Source organism: Chaetura pelagica, unplaced genomic scaffold, assembly GCF_000747805.2.
Source record: "Chaetura pelagica isolate M959 unplaced genomic scaffold, ChaPel_1.0 scaffold174, whole genome shotgun sequence".
Lineage (NCBI taxonomy): Eukaryota > Metazoa > Chordata > Aves > Apodiformes > Apodidae > Chaetura > Chaetura pelagica.
In genome coordinates, this window is record NW_009953722.1 from 2092659 (window position 1) to 2113619 (window position 20961).

At 43.7% G+C, this 20961-nt stretch overlaps 1 protein-coding gene across 1 annotated transcript in view; it reads left to right on the forward strand.

Annotated features, from left to right (window-relative positions):
• Positions 1–3540: 3540 nt before the first annotated feature.
• Positions 3541–20961, forward strand: part of LOC104391278 (transcription regulator protein BACH2-like) — a 32895-nt gene continuing 15474 nt past the window's right edge. The window contains exon 1 of the mRNA XM_010000534.1: positions 3541–3783. Coding sequence (XP_009998836.1) covers positions 3541–3783 — 243 coding nt within the window. The remainder of the gene's footprint in view (positions 3784–20961) is intronic.

Below are 20961 nucleotides of genomic sequence, written 5' to 3' on the forward strand. Positions count from 1 at the left end.
AGAAAGGCTTGCTAAGACATTCTCTCTTTTCGGTTTGAAGAAATACCAAGTGTGTAACAATGATTTCCATGAAGAAAGTCCTGCAAACTCAGCACAATACTGAATTCAGAAAAGAATTAGGCTGTTTGAATTAATGCTGTATAAAAGACTTCCAGTCTGGCTTGCCTCATAATTCAGTTAATACCCAATCCCTGCTTTTCTTTTCCAAGGAGAGGAAAAAAAAAAAAAAAGTTAAATTCTACTGATTAGTTTGCTACTGCTTGCCAGAGCCCTTTGGTGACCTTTTCTCTTTACACTCTAAACCCTTTCCCAGTATACTTCCCAGTGCAGGATTTCACCATCTTGCTCCTGTGGTGCAGGATAAAGCCCTCTCGGAGAGGAAACACCTCATGCCTGTAGGTCATTCAGTCGGTGGCAGATGATGGAAAAGGGAAGACCATAAATCACTTGTGTTGAAACATTAAAAGCTGATAAATAGGTGGTCCTGAGCTGTAGCCCAGCCCTGGCTTCCCTGTGCGCAATGCAGGGCTTGGGGTGCTTCCTGGAGCGGCCGGGGACACAGCCAGGGGAAGTCTGTGTCAGCCTGAGATTGCAGCTGCTGGCCAGGGCATCCAGGCAGGCTCTCAGTGGCAGGGCGAAGGGGCACAGTGTGGATCTGCCTTCAGGAAGCCCCTGGAGTCACAACACTAGCCTTGCAGAAGCATGGCAATAGGAGCACTTGGGTGGAGGTCCTTTCCGGGAGCGTAGGTAGGGATCCGCGGGAGCGGCTGGTGCACTTTGCAGCCCCAGGATCTCAGCAGCACGTCAGTCAGGTTTCCTAGCATAGCAGGCAGGCTGGCCTGCCAGTGGGGAAGTACACCCTGGTATTTTCAGCACCTCACAGGGCATGCAGTGAATTATTTTTTTTTTAAAGACACTTGATGAGAGCTGTAGTTAAAAAGGGAAATTACTAATTAGCAACCAAGTAATTCAGGGTTTGATTCACACAAATTGCACTATTACTGTAAAAAAAAAAAAAAAAGGTTGCAGTTTCAGGCAAACCATGTTTTTTGTTTGGTTGTTTTTTTTAAAAAAAGAAAAAAAAAGTACTGAAAATGTAATTTATGTTCTGTTCAGTACCTGCCTGCATTCAGGTTTCTTGTAAATTTCTTCATCATCTGAGACAATACAAGCATAAGATGTGCCTGGAAAACAAAGGGGGGGGGGGGAAATTACTGCTTTCCCATTTGCATTGTAATTTGCAACTCTCAGATTTTCCCACTAGATTGTTCTTGTAAACTCTTGTGTTTCATAGCACGCAAGAGTGACCACTTAGAACATCATCGTAACACTATCGTTAGCATCAGGGTTCAGTTACACAGAAAGCCATGAGTGGGATGAGCTAAGTATCATTTTCTCTTTTACCTTACCAGGGTGCTAATGAAATGATTGCTGCCAATTCTTCTCGTTAGTCTCAATTTATGAGGAGAAGGAAAAAAAAATTTTAAAAAAATAGTTTTCTTTTGGTTAAGAAATCCAACCAGTAGCATAAAAAAAAACCCCAGTATCTCCCTGCCCTGTCTGGATGCCTTGCATGATCAGTAAAAGCTATGTGTCTTCTGTCTAGAAAGTAAGCCTGTGAAGGGCTAATCTGGGTTAGTTGGTTGGTTGTTTTCTGTTCATGTAGGCATTTCAGGTGGGTACTCAGAAGTATAGCGTGAGTCAGCAGTAGATATTGAAAATACCAGTAAAAGAGAAGTCGTAAACATCCCATTAAGACTTCCAGTAATAGTATCATTTTGTAATGTTGTCAAAAATACCTATTTTGTAGAAAGAGTCAGGCTTCAAAATGCTCCTGTACAGGTGGAAAAGGTGGAGTTATCATTGAGAAGTCTAGTAAATACTTAGAAGTAACAAGCAGATCCTCTTAAGTCCATCTTGTCTAGATCATTTGCATCTTTTCAATGACACTGTAGGAGAATGGTAACCTGCTTTGAACTCATGGCAAGGGAAATAGTTTGACGTCATACTCTGTCTACTCATGTACTTAATATATTGTACTAGCAAAGGAAAATGCTGTAAAGATCCATGTTAAAAAGCAGCAGAGGAGGAATTTTGCTTCTACTCTCTAGTGGTCAGTGGTCAGATATTTAGAGTGTAGGAGTATTAAACCAAAATACTGCCATCTGTTGCCCTGAGCCCTGTATGCTTCTAAATCCTGCCTTTCAGAAGGCTGTTGTTGTTCACAATAATGAAAAATAATACCTTAAAATACTTGACATTTCTGCATTTGCACAACTTTCCTTTCAGCAGCAGATAGAATAATGCATACAAATAATCTTTTTTCCTCATGTAAGTCCTAAAACAAGTGCGTTTGGTTTGTTGTGCAGTACACAGTGTGTTCAGACACACAGCAGGCTTTTATACTTTTCTACTCAGAGAAACTAAAATGGAAAAAAAATGCAAAGAGCATTCAGTTTTGGTGCTGGGCAGAAAGTTTTGGGTGAAAGGATTAGTCCAACATGTTCAAATGCAAAGGGGGTTCCTGCAATGTTGGGGGAAACTGATCCCCATCACCACCACAAGTCCAGTCTCCACATCCAGAGGCATTGCCAGTTGTACATGTGTCAGAAGTTGCAGAACAGCAGGCAAATAAATTCCGGCTCAGACAGTTTTAACAGGTGTCTTGCATGCTTCCAACCTCTGCTCTGCTGTCAGGAGGGGGAGACTTATCTGCAGGCAGGAGCAGCCCCAGCAGCCACATGCTGCCCTTCCACCTGGGGCTGGACCTCCACACAGGTCAAAGGGTTTTCTTATGTTTGTGGGTCTGGAATTCCAAAAACGCTGTTCTCTGTAAATGCCATTAAACTGCTGTTGAAGGCATGTTGCTTTCCATAGGTGGAAACAGACTTCTTCTGAAGCCACTTTCTTTCTCTTCCTCTTAAGGCATAAAATCACTCTAATTCTGATTGAGAAACAAAGTTGCTGTAGTTAGTGGTTTGGCTTCACTGAGGACAGTTCCACCTTACCTTTCGCTTGAGCTGAGCTGTGAACAAACAGCGCTGCCTGTCAACTGGAGAACAGACTGGGGTTTTGAGGGGTTTTTTTCCCTTGATCTGAAAGTAACAGAAGCAAGCACAAAGCCCCTTTTTTCACTGTTAGAAGAAGGGACAGTCATTCTTGCTTATTTTGCTAAAATCTTCTAAAATTTCCCATGTCCCCATGTTATTGCCTCTGCTAAATCAAAAATTGTGGGTGGTTGAAGGAAAGCACTTTGCAGTCCATCTAAACCCTGTTTTGGTTTTGAACGGGGAAGGTAGTGGAGGAGTATGTAATCAAAGCACAGCAGAATTAAAGCTGGTGGAAGTGAACACCCTTCCCAGTACCTTCCCCAAGCAACTTGCTCACATTTAAGAATTAATGGGCCGCTGGGCTGTGGTCCCTGGGTATCCAGAAGTCAGGCAGCATCCCACTGTGCCACGTTGGCCTGGCAGCTGCGTTGCTCCTCACCACCTTGTTTGTGTTTTCTTCCTCCCTTCTCCCCTGCAGGGTGTGAACGGCATGTCTGTGGATGAGAAGACTGACTCCCCCATGTATGTGTATGAGTCAACGGTGCACTGTACCAATATTCTCCTCTGCTTAAATGACCAGCGCAAGCAGGACATTCTCTGTGACGTGACGCTGATCGTGGAGGGGAAGGAGTTCCGCGCCCACCGGGCTGTGCTGGCTGCCTGCAGCGAGTACTTCTTGCAGGCCTTGGTAGGGCAGACGGAAAATGAGCTGGTGGTCAGCCTGCCGGAAGAGGTACAGTATGTCCCCGGGCCCTGGCTGTGAACACGAGCCCCTTCCCCCCCGCGCGGTGAGGAAGAGCTCCCTGGTGTGCGAAGGTTGCCGAGGGGAGCGCGGCGTGGGTGTCAGTGCCTGGCCTGACACAGTTCTGGATGTGGATTTTGTGTTTGGGTGTGTTATGAATAGCTGAAGGATGGACATGTTCATGGCAGCCTTCCATACCAGCAGTAACGGGTAACGATTATGGTGTGAAAGCTTTAAGATGCTTCAGCTCGCTTTTGTGACTGCTGCCGAGGGAGTTGTACCCAAACACTTAATTACCATAGCTGCGTTCAGGGCGTTGTCAGGACCCTGATATTCTGCTCTTCCAGACAGGAAATTTAAAAGGGGTAATGTGGCTGCTAGATGGCAGGTTATTGTTGTAAAATCATTTGAGCTGTCACATTGTTGGGAGTCTCATTGCTGTCCACTCTTCTCTAACAGCTCATATCCTCGTCCTCTTCTTTCCCCACTCGTGCACCTCCTTCAGCCCTGCTTCCTCTCGCCTCCCATCATGACAAGTTTGGGATTTGACTGCTTCAGGCCGTGTGTTTTCCATCAAGAAACCATGAACACAGTCTGTCAAAAAGCAGGGTTTTTCTCATGCAGCGTGGCTCCCACAGCAGGAAGCCAAGGGACTTAGAAAATACCTCACTGGAAAGTTTATTTTACCACAAAATCTCACTGGCTGGCTTCCACCCCCACTGTAATTTCCTCACAGCCATACGGACGTGACAGTGCAGGTACCATAGGGCACGCTGGTGGCTTTGCTGCCCACGGGCAGCATGTGCCTGCTGGCCAGGGCTGCCCTCACCCTCTGCCTCAGCACTGCCTGCCTGGCATCTCCAGCTGCAATGAGGGGAACAAGGGTCAGTGGTGTCCCCAAGGAGGGGATGGCAGTCAATCAGTGGGAAGGTACTCTGGAATACAGAGGCTTTTTCACCAACATTTGCCCGTGAGGCAGCACAATGTGTTTTTAGATGATGACAGGTCCTGAAGTGTCACACATGATTTTCCCCCCTCTGGTTTAGCTCTCCAGAGACTTCAGAGGCATCGTGATGTTGTCACGGCACAAGTTGGAGAGCATTAGAAGAAGTAGGTCACCGTGTGTGACTTCATGAGTCTTGACACTGAATATTACTCATGAAGAAATTTCAACCCAGACATTTTGCATAGGAGTTAAAAGGTATCGCAGAGGATGCGCTAGGATGCGCACTATGATTCTAAAGTGTCCGCTAATAATTTCCAGTGGAACAATCAAGTCTCAGTCAGTGCCACATACCTTTTGCACGACAAAGCAAGAGTGGGAGCAAAGAGATGACACATGCACACATAGGAAGATACTGGAGAGTATCAGTGGTCTTCTGCAAAGCCTATGTGAGACTTCCATGTATGATTCAGGTACAGTTAGATAAAGAAAAATAACTGGAATTCAAATAAGCAAATACAGGAGTGACTGAGATGTGCAGAAGAAGGAGCCTGGCCTAAAGGAGAAGACAGGACCATGTCAGGTTCATCCTGCAGGTGCAACATGCTGCAACTCCCTTCAGGCAGAGGAGATGAATAGCTGAGAGGAGGCATTTTTCTTTAATACTAAAAGACTAGTAGTGACACAAGCATTGATTGGTTTCAACTGGCTTTTAGTAAAAGTAGATTGGAAATTAGTAGATTTCTAATCACAGTGGCGGTGAGATCCCCAGCCGCAGACCACTGGAAGGAGCAGGGTGGCGGAGGGGTGATGTGTCTGCACTTAGTAAGCTAGTCCTGTGTTGGGATGGTGTGTCTGCACTGGGTAAGCCAGTTCATATGACTCCAAAGGTTTAAAGCATAAAGATTTGTCTTCCTGTAGATATGGGAAGTGCCTCCAACAAAGAACAGCATCAGAGCTCTCCACAAAAGGAACTGAGAAACTCCTGTTTTTTAAGAGCTGATAGAGCAAGGGAAAAAACATCTTCTTTTTAGTACATTAAAAGAAGATAGCAGGGTTTTTTTCAGTTCACAAGCTAATGGCTCTTTCCAGGGCTATTGTTTTTAGTCCATGTCTGCAGAGCTCTGGCACCTCTTGAATTATTTCTAAAGGTATATGTGAAAACTGACTTAAGCTGTCATGTCGGGGGTTACTCTTCCAGTAGAAAAGTTTCAAACAAAAGTTGAAAGTTAATGTCCTGAGCCAGTATGTTTTCCATGCTTAGAGACAATTTATGTTGGCATATAATTGTTGTAGAAAAACAGAGATTGAAAATGATTTTTAAATATAGTCTTAACTGTTCGAAACTTTTCCAAGAGTGACAATCTCTCCTAAATTAGCAAATATATTTTTAAGCCAACCGTGCAAATGTTGCATTTTAAATTCTGGAGTGGTTTGAAAACTGCTAAAGCATGCAGTTGGGCATTATTAATATACTGTCTCAAAGTTTTGATGCTGGAGCTGGATAAACCTCTCTATATAAAGGGTTTACACTCATGTAATATTGATGTGAGAAAGCTTAACATCAAAACAAAATAATTTATTTTTGATTATTCAGATCAGTAAATCTGCCTCTGAAGTCTGAATTACAGACCTTTTTTCTTTTTTGCCTTCATAGCATGTTGTGATCTGTTTGTTAATCTGGCATCCAGACATTGTTAACTAGCTAAACAGTGAACAGATGTTTTTTGCATTATTTCTTGTTTATATCCAATGACAAGTGAGAGCAGTCTTCATGATACGCCAGTCATTTCAGTTGGGAGACATTGTGCACACACAGAATTGGAACTATTTGCACTTACAGGGTTTTAAACCGCTGCAAAACCTTGTGTTAGACATTTCAGGTCAGTTCAAGCATGACTTTATGTGCCTTGGTTCAAACCTTTCCCTAATCAACTTAAGCTAAGTCAGTATGGAGCTAATTCTGCACTGACTGAAGAGTTTCCACAAACCCTTTAGTGCTAGCCTTGGCAATTTGATTTTGTACAACACCTCTTGTTAAAGCAACACATTTTTTGCTTGTAGACAAATGCTTGGAAAGCCATCAACATTAATAACAAGGGCTCATATGTGGCTGTGGTGTGTGGACTATCAGCCATCAGAGCAGAGTTAGAGGAATGGAGTGTGTCAGCTGCCTACAGCTACTAAAAATTGACTGTTAGCTCTTAACTTCTACACTTTTCTCTTTGTTTGCAGTTCCTGGTAAACAAGTAGAAACTCACCCGCTTTTCACCCAGGGTATATTTTCAGCAATTGTGCAGTTTTCCTCTAGTGGCTGCTGTTAAATGCAACTCAAAATTAGTATTTTCCAAGAGCTGAGTTTTAAGCTGTAAACTTACTCGTTCACTCCATACCCCTAACTGTTGTTTTGTTTTATTTAATCACGAAAACTGGTCTTCCTTCCTCTAACAAGGCACTTAATTAAGCTTTTAATTCATGATAAGAAGTTAAATGGCACTTATGAGGCTTTTTTAATGGTTTCCACTTCCCATCCAGATTACAAAAAAAGGTGTGATAAAGAGAGAGACACGGCTGTCAGCCAGGGGTATTGTAGGTCATGCCAATATTAGCTGGCAGCAGGCCATTATCCAATTAACATTGCTTCATCGCTGCAAGTAATAGCTCTCGAGTAGATGATTGAGTCATTCATGCTGTAGTGGTACTCTACTTGAGAAGGAGCCAGTGCTTCGTCAGATGGGCTTTTCGTTTGCTGTTATTACCTGCCTGGCTTTGCTGATAGAGCCTGTGTGGGCTAGCTGAAAGCTGGGGCGTTGGGCAGAGGAGCATCATCTGTGCAAACACCTTACTCATCTGCTTTTCTGAAAGCTGAGGCTGCAGTTAGTGAAAAGGCAGAAGCAGCATCAACAAAAAAAGCCCTCAGTGACATGAGAACCCTACAGTTTACAAATGAGATTCCCAACCTTGCTGGAGTTATTTTTTTTGCTTTGGAACATACATTTAAAAACAACTTCACCTGGTCATGTCAGCCATGAGAGCACCAAATGCCTTTCTCTCTGGTGAAGTTAAATGCAGATCATGTGAAGCAGCAGTCTTAGCTTTCTGCAACACTGCCCTAATACTATCCTGTCTCTTACAAAACTGACTTGCTTCTCAAGTAGACTCATTAGTTTTACCTGTAGATCTCAGATTCCTTGAATCAGTTTCAAAGAGTGACTGCTGGTGACTTTTTTTAGCGTAGTGAACTATGTGCTGGACATACTGCCTTCCAGAAGGATTAAAATGAGATGTCCGTGGCTTACAAATCTTCCAAGGGGCAAAGGGTAACAGCATCACTTTTAGGAAGAGGGAGGTGGGTTGTGCTTGGGGAGCTTTTTTGTTTCTTTATCCACACAGCTCTTTTCTTTGCTATTACGAGAATCATGTTCAAAGTAGATGTTAGCACAAGCACACACTACAGGCTGAATTTCTTTGTTCTTACTGCTTTACTGCTCCTCAACGGCTGCTGTAAAACCTGTCGTTGCCCCATGAGGTCTAGCCCTGTGAAATCTGTCATCTGCATCTTCGGTTGATACAGGTTAACTCCCTCACCCAGTTAATCTTTGCATGGAGAAAGGCAAGACAGGAGCTCGGTTTGGGTTCAAGGCTGGCAAAAGCTGAATATGTTGGAAAGCAAAGGCATGCAGCACCCTGGGTGGGACTGAGCCAGGCATCTAACATTAATATAGCTCATAGCTGACAGTGAGGAGAAATACTGGCAGCTGCTAACCATCCATGCCAACCCAGCAGCCTGAGGGAAAAATGCTGGGAATTAGCCAACGAAAGATGATTGCAGTGAGAAGAAAATCAAAGGCAGGATGCAGGAGGTCAACTATTACATACCCTGCTGGCTACAGGCAATTACTATTCCTTTTTATCTCTCTAGAAATAAATGATATTATGTCTCTTTCCTTTCTGTGTACTGTGTATATGTATGAGTATAATGTCTTTAAGGAATGCAGTGACTGAGCTGGGAGTGCTCTGCACAGGCGCTTATAGCGGAAGAGGTGATAAATGTGGGAAAGAGGAGCAAGAGGGCAAAGGAGAAAATGTCTGCTTGGAAGTTTGTTTCCCAGCTGGAGGGATGTTAGTGCACAGTAGGGAACAACCTTTATTTTCTTGGCAGTCCAGAGATGTATTAGGAGTAGCTAAGGTTAGTTCTTAGAGAACAGGAAGCATTAGTGTGGTTTTCTTTTTACATGACTGTATCACCCATTCATGTTCCTCACAGCACTGGCCAGAATTAATTCTGCTTTGGCTCAGGAGGTGGCAGGGACCTGAAAGCCTTCCTGAAAGCCACCACTCCCTTCTACCGCAGAGCTTTTTGTAGTGGCAAGACTTTGTATCCATCAAGCTTCAAATAAAAGCTTCAGTCTAATTCATGCTTCAGCCTTGCCTTAGCAATGCCACTTTAGCGAGTCTGTATGGGTGGAAGTTGGGTCTTTGGTTTTCTAAATTCCTCGTAGAGAATGTGTTATTTTTCATGCTGATTCACACTGTTGACACTGGCCAAGCAGAAGGATGACTGGAGGCTGCGGATCTGTAGTGAGGGTAAAACTGAGTGTTAGGTACTCTCCGAGGTCTTTCATGACACAGTACTAGTTCAGGAGAAACTGTGAGGCAGAAATGCACCTTGTTTTATGTGCATTGCCTGCATAGTACAGCGCAAGGTACAAACACCATATTTTGTTTCCAGCAGGTGAGCAATAAAGTAGAAATGAGGCAATCAAGATGTGATATGAAATTCCATTCATGTCTCCCTGCAAAAGCTTCCAGCACTACCTGAATTTTTGTGCCTCAAGTATGATGAGGAAACTAGCCACATACTTTTCATCAACGACCTGGATGAGGGAACAGAGTGTGCCCTCAGCAAGTTTACTGATGACACTAAACTGGGAGGAGTGGCTGACACACCAGAAGGCTGTGCTGCCAATTTAGCAAGACCTGGACAGGCTGGAGAGTTGGGCGGGGAGAAACTTGATGAAATTCAACAAGGGCAAGCGTAGAGTCTTGCATCTGGGGAAGAACAACCCCATGTACCAGCACAGGTTGGAGGCTGACCTGCTGGAGAGCAGTACAGCAGAAAGAGACCTGGGGTCCTGATGGACAGGAGGATAACCATCAGCCAGCAATGTGCCCTTGTGGCCAAGAAGGCCAATGGCATCCTGGGGTGTGTCAGAAAGAGTATGGTTAGTAGGTCAAGGGAGGTTTTCCTCCCCCTCTATTCTACCTTGATGCAGCCACATCTGGAATATTGTGTCCAGTTCTGGGCCCCTCAGTTCAAGAAGGACAGGGAACTGCTTGAAAGAGTCCAGCACAGAGCCACAAAGATGATTAAGGGAGTGAAACATCTCCCTGATAAGGAAAGGCTGAAGAAGCTGGGTCTCCTTTGCTTGGAGGAGAAGAGACTGAGGGGCAACCTCATCAATGTTTACAAATATGTTACGGGCGAGTGGCTGGAGGACAGAACCAGGCTTTTTTCAGTGATGTCTAGTGATAGGACAAGGGGCAATGGGTGCAAACTGGAACATAGGAGGTTCCACATAAACATCAGAAAAAGCTTCTTTACTGTGAGAGTGACAGAGCCCTGAAAAAGGCTGCCCAGAGAGGTTGTGGAGTCTCCTTTGCTGGAGACATTCAAGCCCGCCTGGACACGTTCCTGTGTGATGTGCTCTGGGTGACCCTGCTCTGGCAGGGGGGTTGGACTAGATGATCTTTCAAGGTTCCTTCCAACCCCTAGGATTCTGTGATTTTGTGATTCCACCTGGTGTCACTTCCATTATTTTCTGACGAGAGCTGTCTTCTCCTTCTGTCATCTCCTTCTCAGATCTTTGCCAGTGGAGAGCAGTGAAATACATCTCTGTTGTGTTGTGAGGAGAGTTAGGCTTAAAAGAGCAAAACAAAAGCTGGGCATACAGGCACATTAAGGGGAAAGAATCCTGCAGTAACTCCCTTACTCGCCCTTTGGTGGTAGTTTTGCTATTTATTTGAGTATAAAAATGTACTGTTGAAGGAGATATGGAGATGAATGTGCAGAATGAAATTCACCACTGAGATAAGTGGACTCAATTTTGTTGCCTTTGTTAGGCTCCTGCCTACCAGTAGTGCTAAATCGGGCTGATTGACTGTGATTGCATTCACTGTGGAAAAGGTGGTTTTCAGTGTGGAAACCTTCTCACTTTAACGTGACAAACATAATCTAAAATGTAAAAGATGTCTCAAAGAATAAGTCCTAGAGGTATACTATGCTAAAGGCATGAGCAGAAGCAATAAATGTGTGTAACAGGAGGTGTATTTTGTTGGATTGGGCATGAATGAAAATGAGGTGGTTGAGCCATGACTGCACCTGAACACTGTTAGCACTCTGGCCCTGCAGACTGAAAGATCTCCTCCTCTCCTCCCCCTCCAGCTTTGATTCTCTTATTTTTGCTTTTTCTCCCTTGAAAAGAAAAAACAACCTTTGCATTTCTTTAATGCCAAGAAACTATCTGCTCTTTTAAGAGTCCAGAAATACAGACTAAGCATTTGAATAACAGAAAGATAAGGCCCAGAGAAGACACCTCTCAGCTTCACCACATCAGAGACCACAACCTGTACGGTACTTTCTGATCCCATTACCAAGCTTTGTTTTGTTAGAGTTCCCAAGGCCCAAAGAAGATAAGGTTTTATATCTGTACAGTACTTTCTGACAAGGATTCCCCAGTGTATAATGTCAGATTGACTGTTTTTCTCAGCTACCAGTGAAACTGAACATTTAACAGGGTGGAATAGGGCATGTATTCGGATGACGCAGTGCAGCAGTCAACAAACGTTAAGGCTAAGAAGTATGGTTCAATTTAGAAGTGAAATATGGGTTTCGGGTGAGCAGAAGACTATTGAAGCATACTAGAATTTGGGAATGAGATGCTCTTTGTGAATTTTACGGGCAGGCTGCTGAGTTTTTTAGAGGAACAAGTAGACACACTGTGTTACATGTTCAGTGCAAGCTCTGAAGAGAGAGATGTCTGGTTTATTCCAGGACTTTTGTGCAGCGCTGAATTTTCATCTCTCCCACTTTGTTGGGAGACCACCAGCAGACACCTCCGAGTCCCAGTGCAGCCTAACACTACTAAAAGCTGTGTCCTTAGGCACGTTATTTGATTTAATAAAATAAATAAATAGGAGCAGCTGTACTTGGTCAAACTACACTTCTATCTAGCCCAGGCTTGGCTTGTTTTAAAAATGAGATTTAACTTCTCTGAAAGAGCTTGAAAGGAGGCTTGGGTGGTGGTTTAAAGGTTTAAAGTAAAAGAAAATATCAGTCATATCTCTAGGAAGCATGTTTTAATTTACTGGGGAAAGATATGAGAGCCACTGGCAGTTTTTTTGAAGCCAGATTAAAATCAACTGAAAAATTTGCTGTGTGTAATTTTAGCAACAAATTTCTCAGTGATGTGTATGACTGTACGTTGTTTCTTAATTCTAAGGCAAATGGCCTTGGAGAGGGACAAGCTTTAGACACCCCTTGAATAAGTTTGTAGTTCAGTACAGATGTAGTTGAGTGGAATTTAAGATCCTAAGATAACACAGACCAGATTTGCTGATAAACTTTTCTGTCCTTCAGTTTCCTCTAATCTGACCTTATAAGAGCGGGTGGCATCAAAGTATGTGGTTAAGTGTAACTGTCTGTTTCCTGCACACAGAAGTAGTTGAAATATTTTCCTTTTTTAACTTTGTTTTCTATTTGGGTATTTATTTATTGCTCAAAGTTCGCACTCTGAATCTCTTGTGTCACTTAAGAGCCAGTGATGGAGGCTTTAGAAGACTTTGTGAATAAGGGAAGGTTAATTCATGACTGAAATGGCACCAGGAATTTCTTTCTGTGATCCAGGAACTTCTGCTAGCCCGGGGGTCTGCAGTTAAAGTAGTCATGGCTGGGCTGAGAACAGCAGAGAATTGTGGTACTAGCACTTTCAGTAAAACCAGTATATAAACAAGGTGTCACTAGACAGCTGGAATGTAGACGTATCAGCTCTGAAGTTAAATAATGGCAACATAAAACGTTCAGCAGTAGGTTTTTGAGGTCTCTTGCGAACAAATAAAGTACTGTCATCACCTCTCTGCAAATGCTGGGGTGGAAGCTGATGCATCAGATGGGAATTACGGCACAGGTCTGTGCATCAGGTCAGTGATGATTAAATCACCTTGTGTGAAACGCTCAGCTATGTTTACCTCTCTCTAAACCCTCTGGTTCACATTACCTCACACCGAGGTGAACAGACTGACCCACAGCTGCCACAGCTGCTGGTCCCAGAGCACCCTGTGTATCAGAACACAGAGCTTCCTGCTAATCGCTCCTCAGCCAGGCTTTCAATCTCATTTTCTTCCATTTGTATCTCCTAAGCATGCAGGAGGCATTGAAGGGATTTTCAAACTAGTCGCAGCACTTCTCAAGGTGATTGGGGTGGGATGGAGCTGCTCTTATCTGGCTGATTGGTCCTGGGTGAGGGATGGGCTTTACCCGGTGTTCTCTGCCTGCTCTTCCTGCACCACCCCTGAGGTCCTTGTGCTGCCATGATAAGAGCTGCTGGAACTACCACATCCAAGAGGAAAGTAGTCTTGGAGGCATGGAACAGGCCAGAAAGAGTCTGTGAAATGCTATAAATGCTTCCAGCCCCTTACCAGGCAACTGGGGCACTTTGAGGATGCTTATTTGGGAATTTTTGCCTAAGTGACAGAGCTATTGCAGACCCAGGTTCAAGGAAAGTCTTATTTAAAAAAAAAAAAAAAATAAAAAAAATCTTGATACTTAGAGCAAGATTTTAAAACTTCTTTCCTGTATTACTGTAGCTTTTGGACAACCCATCTATCCAAAACAATAGGTTGATAGATACCTATCAAGACTTGATCTCTTTGACTGAGAGCTAATCAGCCTTGTGGGTTTTCAGGCCCCCCAAAATTAGGCACCTTTGTTTTAGTGTTGAAGCAACCATATTTAGTTGAATATGTATTTGGGCTTGGGAAGGGATGTGCTCTGCATCATTCCCTAAAGCAGCTGCTTATCATTTCAGAGCAACACTTCAGAGAAATGGAAGTGTACAAACTTACTGTAAGAAGTGTAGAGAGGTTTTGCAGATGTGACCTAGGATGGATTCAGCAACTAGGATCCTAGGATGGATTCAGTCTTGGCTGCAGTGATCACGAGATGGTGGAGTTCAGGATCCTGTGTGGAAGGAACAAAATACCCAGCAGGACCAGAACCCTGGACTTCCGCAGGGCAAACTTTGGCCTCCTCAATCAACTGTTAAGGGAAATCCCATGGGACAGGGTGCTAGAAGGTAAAGGGGCTCAAGATAGCTGGTCAACATTCAAGGACCACTTCTTGCAAGCACAGGATCAGAGCGTCCCAATGGTTAGGAAATCTAGTAAGGGTGCTAGGAGACCTGCATGGTTAAAAAAGGAACTGCTAGCAAACTTAAGTTGGAAAAGGAAAATCTACAGATCATGGAAGGAGGGGCTGGTCACGTGGGAGGAATATAGGACTGTTGTCAGAGGATGTAGGGAGGCAATTAGGAAAGCTAAGGCCTCCTTGGAACTTAACCTTGCAAGTCAGGTTAAGGATAATAGAAAGGGCTTTTTCAAATACATAGCTAGCAAAACTAGCACTAGAGGCAATATTGGCCCATTGAGGAATGAGGTGGGAGCCCTGGTGACAGAGGATATAAAGAAGGCAGAGGTGCTGAATGCCTTCTTTGCCTCTGTCTTCACTCCTGCAGGGTCTCCCTATGAGCCCCAGATTCATATAGCCCCAGAAGAAGTCAAGATAGAGGAAGAGTTTGACATGGTAGATGAGGATTGGGTTAGGGATCAGTTGAGTAATCTGGACATCCATAAATCAATGGGTCCAGATGGAATGCACCCAAGGGTGCTGAGGGAGCTGGCGGAGGTCATTGCTAGGCCACTCTCCATCATCTTCAGTAAGTCATGGGCAACAGGTGAGGTGCCTGAGGACTGGAGGATAGCAAATGTCACTCCAGTCTACAAGAAGGGCAAGAAGGAGGACCCGGGTAACTATAGACCGGTCAGCCTCACCTCCATCCCTGGAAAGGTGATGGAACAACTTGTTCTTGGCACTATCTCCAGGCACATCAAGGACATGGGGGTCATCAAGAGCAGTCAACATGGTTTTATCAAGGGTAAATCATGTTTGACTAACCTCATAGCCTTCTATGAGGAAATTACTAGGTGGATAGATGATGGTAGAGCGGTAGATGTGGTTTATCTTGATTTCAGTAAAGCATTTGACACCGTCTCCCACAGCATCCTTGTAGAAAAGTTGATCAGGTATGGGTTTGGTGATCAGGAAGTGAGGTGGATTAGGAACTGGTTGAAAGGAAGGAGTCAGAGAGTTGTAGTCAATGGGGCAGAATCTGGTTGGAGGTGTGTGACTAGTGGAGTCCCACAGGGGTCGGTACTGGGACCGGTGTTGTTCAACATCTTCATCAACGACCTGGATGAGGGTATAGAATGTACCCTCAGCAAGTTTGCTGATGACACTAAGCTGGGAGGAGTGGCTGACACACCAGAAGGCTGTGCTGCCATTCAGAGAGACTTAGATAGGTTGGAGAGTTGGGCGGGGAGAAACATGATGAAATTCAACAAGGGGAAGTGCAGAGTTTTACATTTGGGGAAGAACAACACCATGTCCCAGTACAGGTTGGGGGCTGAACTGCTGGAGAGTAGTGTAGGTGAAAGAGACCTGGGGGTCCTGGTAGACAGGAGGATGACCATGAGCCAGCAATGTGCCCTTGTGGCCAAGAAGGCCAATGGCATCCTGGGGTGCATTAGAAAGGGTGTGGTTAGTAGGTCAAGAGAGGTTCTCCTCCCCCTCTATTCTGCATTGGTGAGGCCACATCTGGAGTATTGTGTCCAGTTCTGGGCCCCTCAGTTCAAAAAGGACAGGGAACTGCTCGAAAGAGTCCAGCGCAGAGCTACGAAGATGATTAGGGGAGTGGAACATCTCCCTTATGAGGAAAGGCTGAGGGAGCTGGGTCTCTTTAGCTTGGAGAAAAGGAGACTGAGGGGTGACCTCATCAATGTTTACAAATATGTAAGGGGTGAGTGTCAGGGGGACGGAGTTAGGCTTTTCTCAGTGATGACCAGTGATAGGACAAGGGGTAATGGGTGTAAATTGGAGCATAGGAAGTTCAAGGTGAATATCCGAAAAAATTTTTTTACTGTAAGAGTGACAGAGCACTGGAACAGACTGCCCAGGGAGGTTGTGGAGTCTCCCTCACTGGAGACATTCAAAACCCACCTGGATGTGTTCCTGTGTGATGTGCTCTGGGTGACCCTGCTCTGGCAGGGGGGTTGGACTAGATGATCTTTCGAGGTCCCTTCCAACCCCTAGGATTCTATGATGATTCTATGATTCTATGAACTATGTTGTATCCTCAGTGCTTCCTTCTGCTCCTGTGGTGTCAGATATGCTTTCCAAGGCCAGGGCTGAGGTGGGTTTGTTGGGATAGTAAAATAGAAAGAAGACCATCCAAATAGATCGTTGACACAGACATATGCCTGGACTATATTAATAGTTTAAAGAGGCACGGGCATCCAGTCCATCAAACACTTCATAATACTCTACTTGAAGTTTGGTTGCCTTGAATTGTGATAGGACTAAATTCCCTAGTCTGTGCATATACCTCTTTACGTTTCTAGAATGTGTGGGGATGCAATCTGTGGTAGTGTTTCAAGGTAAAAAATGTAGATTTAAAGAAAAATATTATCTATGCAAAATTCACCAATACAGATCTCAGTTTCAGGAAAAAATTGCTTTTGACAAAGTGGTCCTGAATTTTCATCAAACTGTCAATGAGGAGGCTGAGGCTAAATGTTTAGCTAAGTAAAGCTTTTGCTTGTGGGAAATGTGTTGGGTTTTTGCTTACCTTTGAAATTCAGACCTGTGGTCCTCTATTTCATGTGTCTGCAGCTAGTAAGAAACAAGCCTTAAACAAATCTGAAAGCAAAATATCTTTCCATCTCTGACCACACAGCTATAGTACAACATGCCAGCCACCTCTCTCTCCAGAGACACACAGACAGCCTTCACAGAGAATTTCCCTGTCAGGGGATTCTTAGTCAAGTAAAAACAAAATAAGCTCAAGTAATTTCCTGTTTCTTTCAAAGGACAGGGTTGGAGCCAGTAACCTTTCAAGACAGGAAAAAGCTGGGGAAAGGCAAATCCTGACAACTTCCCTTCTGCTTTCCACAGAGGACTACTGCTCATTTCTGCTTCCAGAAGGGAAGGCTGGACTGGAGGTGGATGGGTCTCCAGCCATTCCATCTGCCTGTTGAATTGAACTATTTTTTAACTCTGTTTTTATCTGACTGCAGATTTCCATGTTCCCCCATGGATGGCTTTCTGCATATGGTGTTTTTGTCTGGACATAAAACCAAATAAAGCAGTTTCTGTCTATTCCTTGAACTTTTTCATTTTCAGGAGACTGGACACATCAAACCAAGGCTATGTTTTAAATGTCTGAATTAATTTGTCAAATGCAAGGCACAAAAAATACAGAGTTGGCTGTCTTTCATAAGAGCTATCTATCCTTGTCACTTTTGCCTGATTTAAATAAGCATTAGCCATTAAGGATAAATAATACTTGTTCCATTGACCATGGAAGTGAAGAATTAAGAGGTATCTATGATATAAGTAGGCATTGGGGCATTCTTCAAATAAACTTGTTCACGTTTACAAAGTCATCACAGCATTCAGCAAGCAGAGAGTTGCTTACAGTAGCGACAGAAACCTTTAAATCAATAATTCCTTTTCTTCTTTCCCTTTCTTCAGTGTCTCTTGGAGGACTGAGAACACCCAGTAAGAGCTACCTCAGGCTTGGTTTTGTTTTCCTTTTCAAAGTTGAGCCTAATCCTTCTCTTACAGGATTTGTTTCACTGTTATGCATGAACTTCCCAATTGGAAACCTCCGTTGAGAGGGCATAGGCAGGTAAATTGTTGAAGGCAAGCATGTGATCACATTCTGGCCACTGTCTTCAGCAGATGGTGCACAGCTGAGGTGACCCTAGTGGGAGATGCTGTCAGGCCTGCTGTGCTAGACCTCCTCCAAGCAGCTCTGTAGGGCAGACAAGCACTGCACACTGTAAGCTGCTCTTCACAGTGAGGTCAGAGGGTTTTGAGTAAATCCCAGCCTCAGGGCCTAGGCTGTTTGCTTCATCTGCTCTTGGACTCTCAGCTTAGTTCTCAGATACTATTTTACTCTGAATTGTTTGTTGGTGTTACAGTCTGGTTTTGAAACTGGTTTTCTGAAGAGGAATTACATAGCTAAAGGAGAATGAAAATTCATGGTCATTTCTTGTGTGCTTTCTACCTCTTGGTTGAATGGTAAGGTGGTAGTAAAGACCTCTCTAAACATTCCCTTTCAGGACTGGATGCTTTACTCTCAACTACACTTTCTTATCCCGAATTGCTCTGATTGCAGGTAGAAGAAAAGAAAGGATCAGGTGTTATGAGTTCACATCATGTCAGGTGTTCTTAAGAGAATTCAAAGGTGTTGTTGCTATTGCAAAGAGCACAAGAAATCAACATAATTAAAACTGATCAAATTTCTTTCCGCCTTATATTAAAATTTCTTAAAGCTAAAATTTTCATGAGGCCTTTTTGTAACTTACTGTCTATGCTCTTTTTTTAAGGGAAGGGAGAAAGGTGTTCAGTCTGTTGGATGAGTGTGTCTTTACAGGAATTAATGAATGCCTGTTTCTAATTTCTCCTGTTAGAAAAAGAGATTACACCATGATTGTCTTTGGAAAGCTTTTGGACCAGTGTGTGTGTGCCATTTTTGGTACTATGCCAAGCACTGTGCTGAGACTCTAGTAGTGATCGAAGGCACAGAAAGATTTTGAGGTTTGCAGATAAATCCTGCTCATATGGCAAAAACTCTGTAAAATCTCCACAGTGAGCTGATGAAGAGCAGATGGAGAGCTGGCCTCTGTATTGCGTGCTCTCTGTGCCCATCTCTGTTCGGGTAACACAGCTTCTGCCCTGCTGCCTTCGAACACGAGGCACCAAATGTGGAAAGGACTTGAACTCTGTTCATTCTTCAGGATGGCAGCCACCCCTGGGCATGCTGGCATTTCCTCACCCTTTTTGTGCATGGAGTATCAGTACATGAATGCTCTTGCTCAATCCTGTCAGCTGTGTATAGATCTATTCTGGGGAAGGTGAGAGCAGTGCTGGAAATTACATAGCTCCAAAAGGCATCAGCTTTACTCCTTTTACCCCCCAGAGTAAGTCTTCGCCTTAGTTGGATGGTAACTACCATAGAAGGAGGCAGCATCATTTTACATAAAAATGGAGAATGATGAGCAGTGCTGTGGGTGCCCATTGAGTGAATGTATTTGTCATTTGTTGTTTCTGCAGCTGATGAGGTCTTTGCACTTCACCAGTGCTCTGTTTTGCCAAAGTATTTAAAGGTCCTTGAGAAGCCTTTACGACAAGTGAAGTAACCTTGGCAAGCTCCCACGTTACACCATGCCCTGCCCAGCATTCCTACAGTTCTTGCCATTTTCTGCCCCTTACAACACGGCTGTGGCTTTGGACGGCAAGCGCGTTTCGTATTTCCCAAACAAATTATGTCTAAGATGTCTTCATCTGCCAGGGTTTTTACTGTGTTCTGTGGATTTGCACAGGGTGAGGGGATTTTTGCTCAGTATGACTGTGCACTGTTTTGTGGCTCTGTTTTATTTCCTCTTTCATCCTCCTCCCCCTCTTTCTTCTACCTGAAATGTTAAATTAAATCCAACATAGCAATATGTTTAGACAGGGGCAACACTTGGCTATGCCAGTTCCCCAGTGGCTTTAAACTGCTGGCTGCAATGCTGCAAACAAATTCAGACCCTGGCTTGGCCAATAGTTCCCCCAGCTATCTATGTTCACTCCCCAGGCTTTATTTTACCTACAGTATTGGAGACTGCAGAGTCACAGCCTGTGTCTCATTGTTATGCACGGATGGGAAATATTCCTGTACTTATTTGCATTCATTAGCTGTTGGTAGTTCCTCTGTTGAGGTCTCTAGCCTTGTTTTTACAGTGCTTTTGGCAGTGTTTCTGCACTTGGTGTGTGAATTTTTATGATCTGTTGCATGTTATTCATGCAATTTCCTGCCCTGTAATGGTATCAGTTTTCCAGACACAGAGGAATACAAACGAAAACCCAGGAGCCTGCATTAGCATAAAATGTCCCAGTTCTGTCAGTTTGATTAATTTGTCTCTTTGTCTCCACTCTATATGATAAGTGCTATTAATGGTTGCAACACTTCATATGTCAAAGTCTTTCTTCCTAATGACTTGAAAATGTGGTTTATTTCCCCCTTTTTTGTATTATTTTTCTCATTTAGCATTCCACTCAACTATAGATTTATGCCATGCTCTTTCATTATCTTACTGGTTGCAGCACTGGAGTGATTACATATGGTGTAGGGTATGAGCAAAGATGCGATCCCAGGGGCAGCAGCTGCTGATGCAAGCTGAAAATAGATCCAGCGTATGCTCAGCACTTTTCCCAGAGGTCTTTTATTTATTAGGAACAGTCTTGATACAGGACAGCTTGGACCTTCATTTAGCAAGATGACTTTTTGCCTTTCAAGAACAGTGCAGTGACTTTGCTCTATTTACTGACTGCTGTGTAATTTTTTTACTGGCTCCTATTGAAGCAGTGACTTTACCTAACATAAATTGTAATATAATCCTGATTTATAATGAAGTCAAGGAATGACAGACTCCATTTGAAGTAATGGAACTTGACAGATCTAAGGTTTAAATTAAATAAACCTATTTGCAAGACAGCATTTGTACATGGTACACTGACTTAAAATGAACTTCACTTCTTCAGCAAATCCTTTACCATTCTCTCTGCTTTGCCTTCCATAGGGGTTTTTGGGGGAACAAAATTAATTTGGAAAGAGCATGTTTGTCTTTGTAAATGTGTGTGGAGCACTGCATTGCTTGCTTTCCCTTAGCAAATAAGTTCTCATAAATTGTTTCACAGAACTCTTTAATTAAAGAGGAAAAACTAATGTAGATGACTTACTCAGGGCAAGCCACATCTAACCTGCTTCAGCGGCCCGAAGAGGCCAACTGCTGAGGATGAGGAAGGGGAGGATGCTGGAGGGAAAAGTGCAAGAAATGCTGTGCTT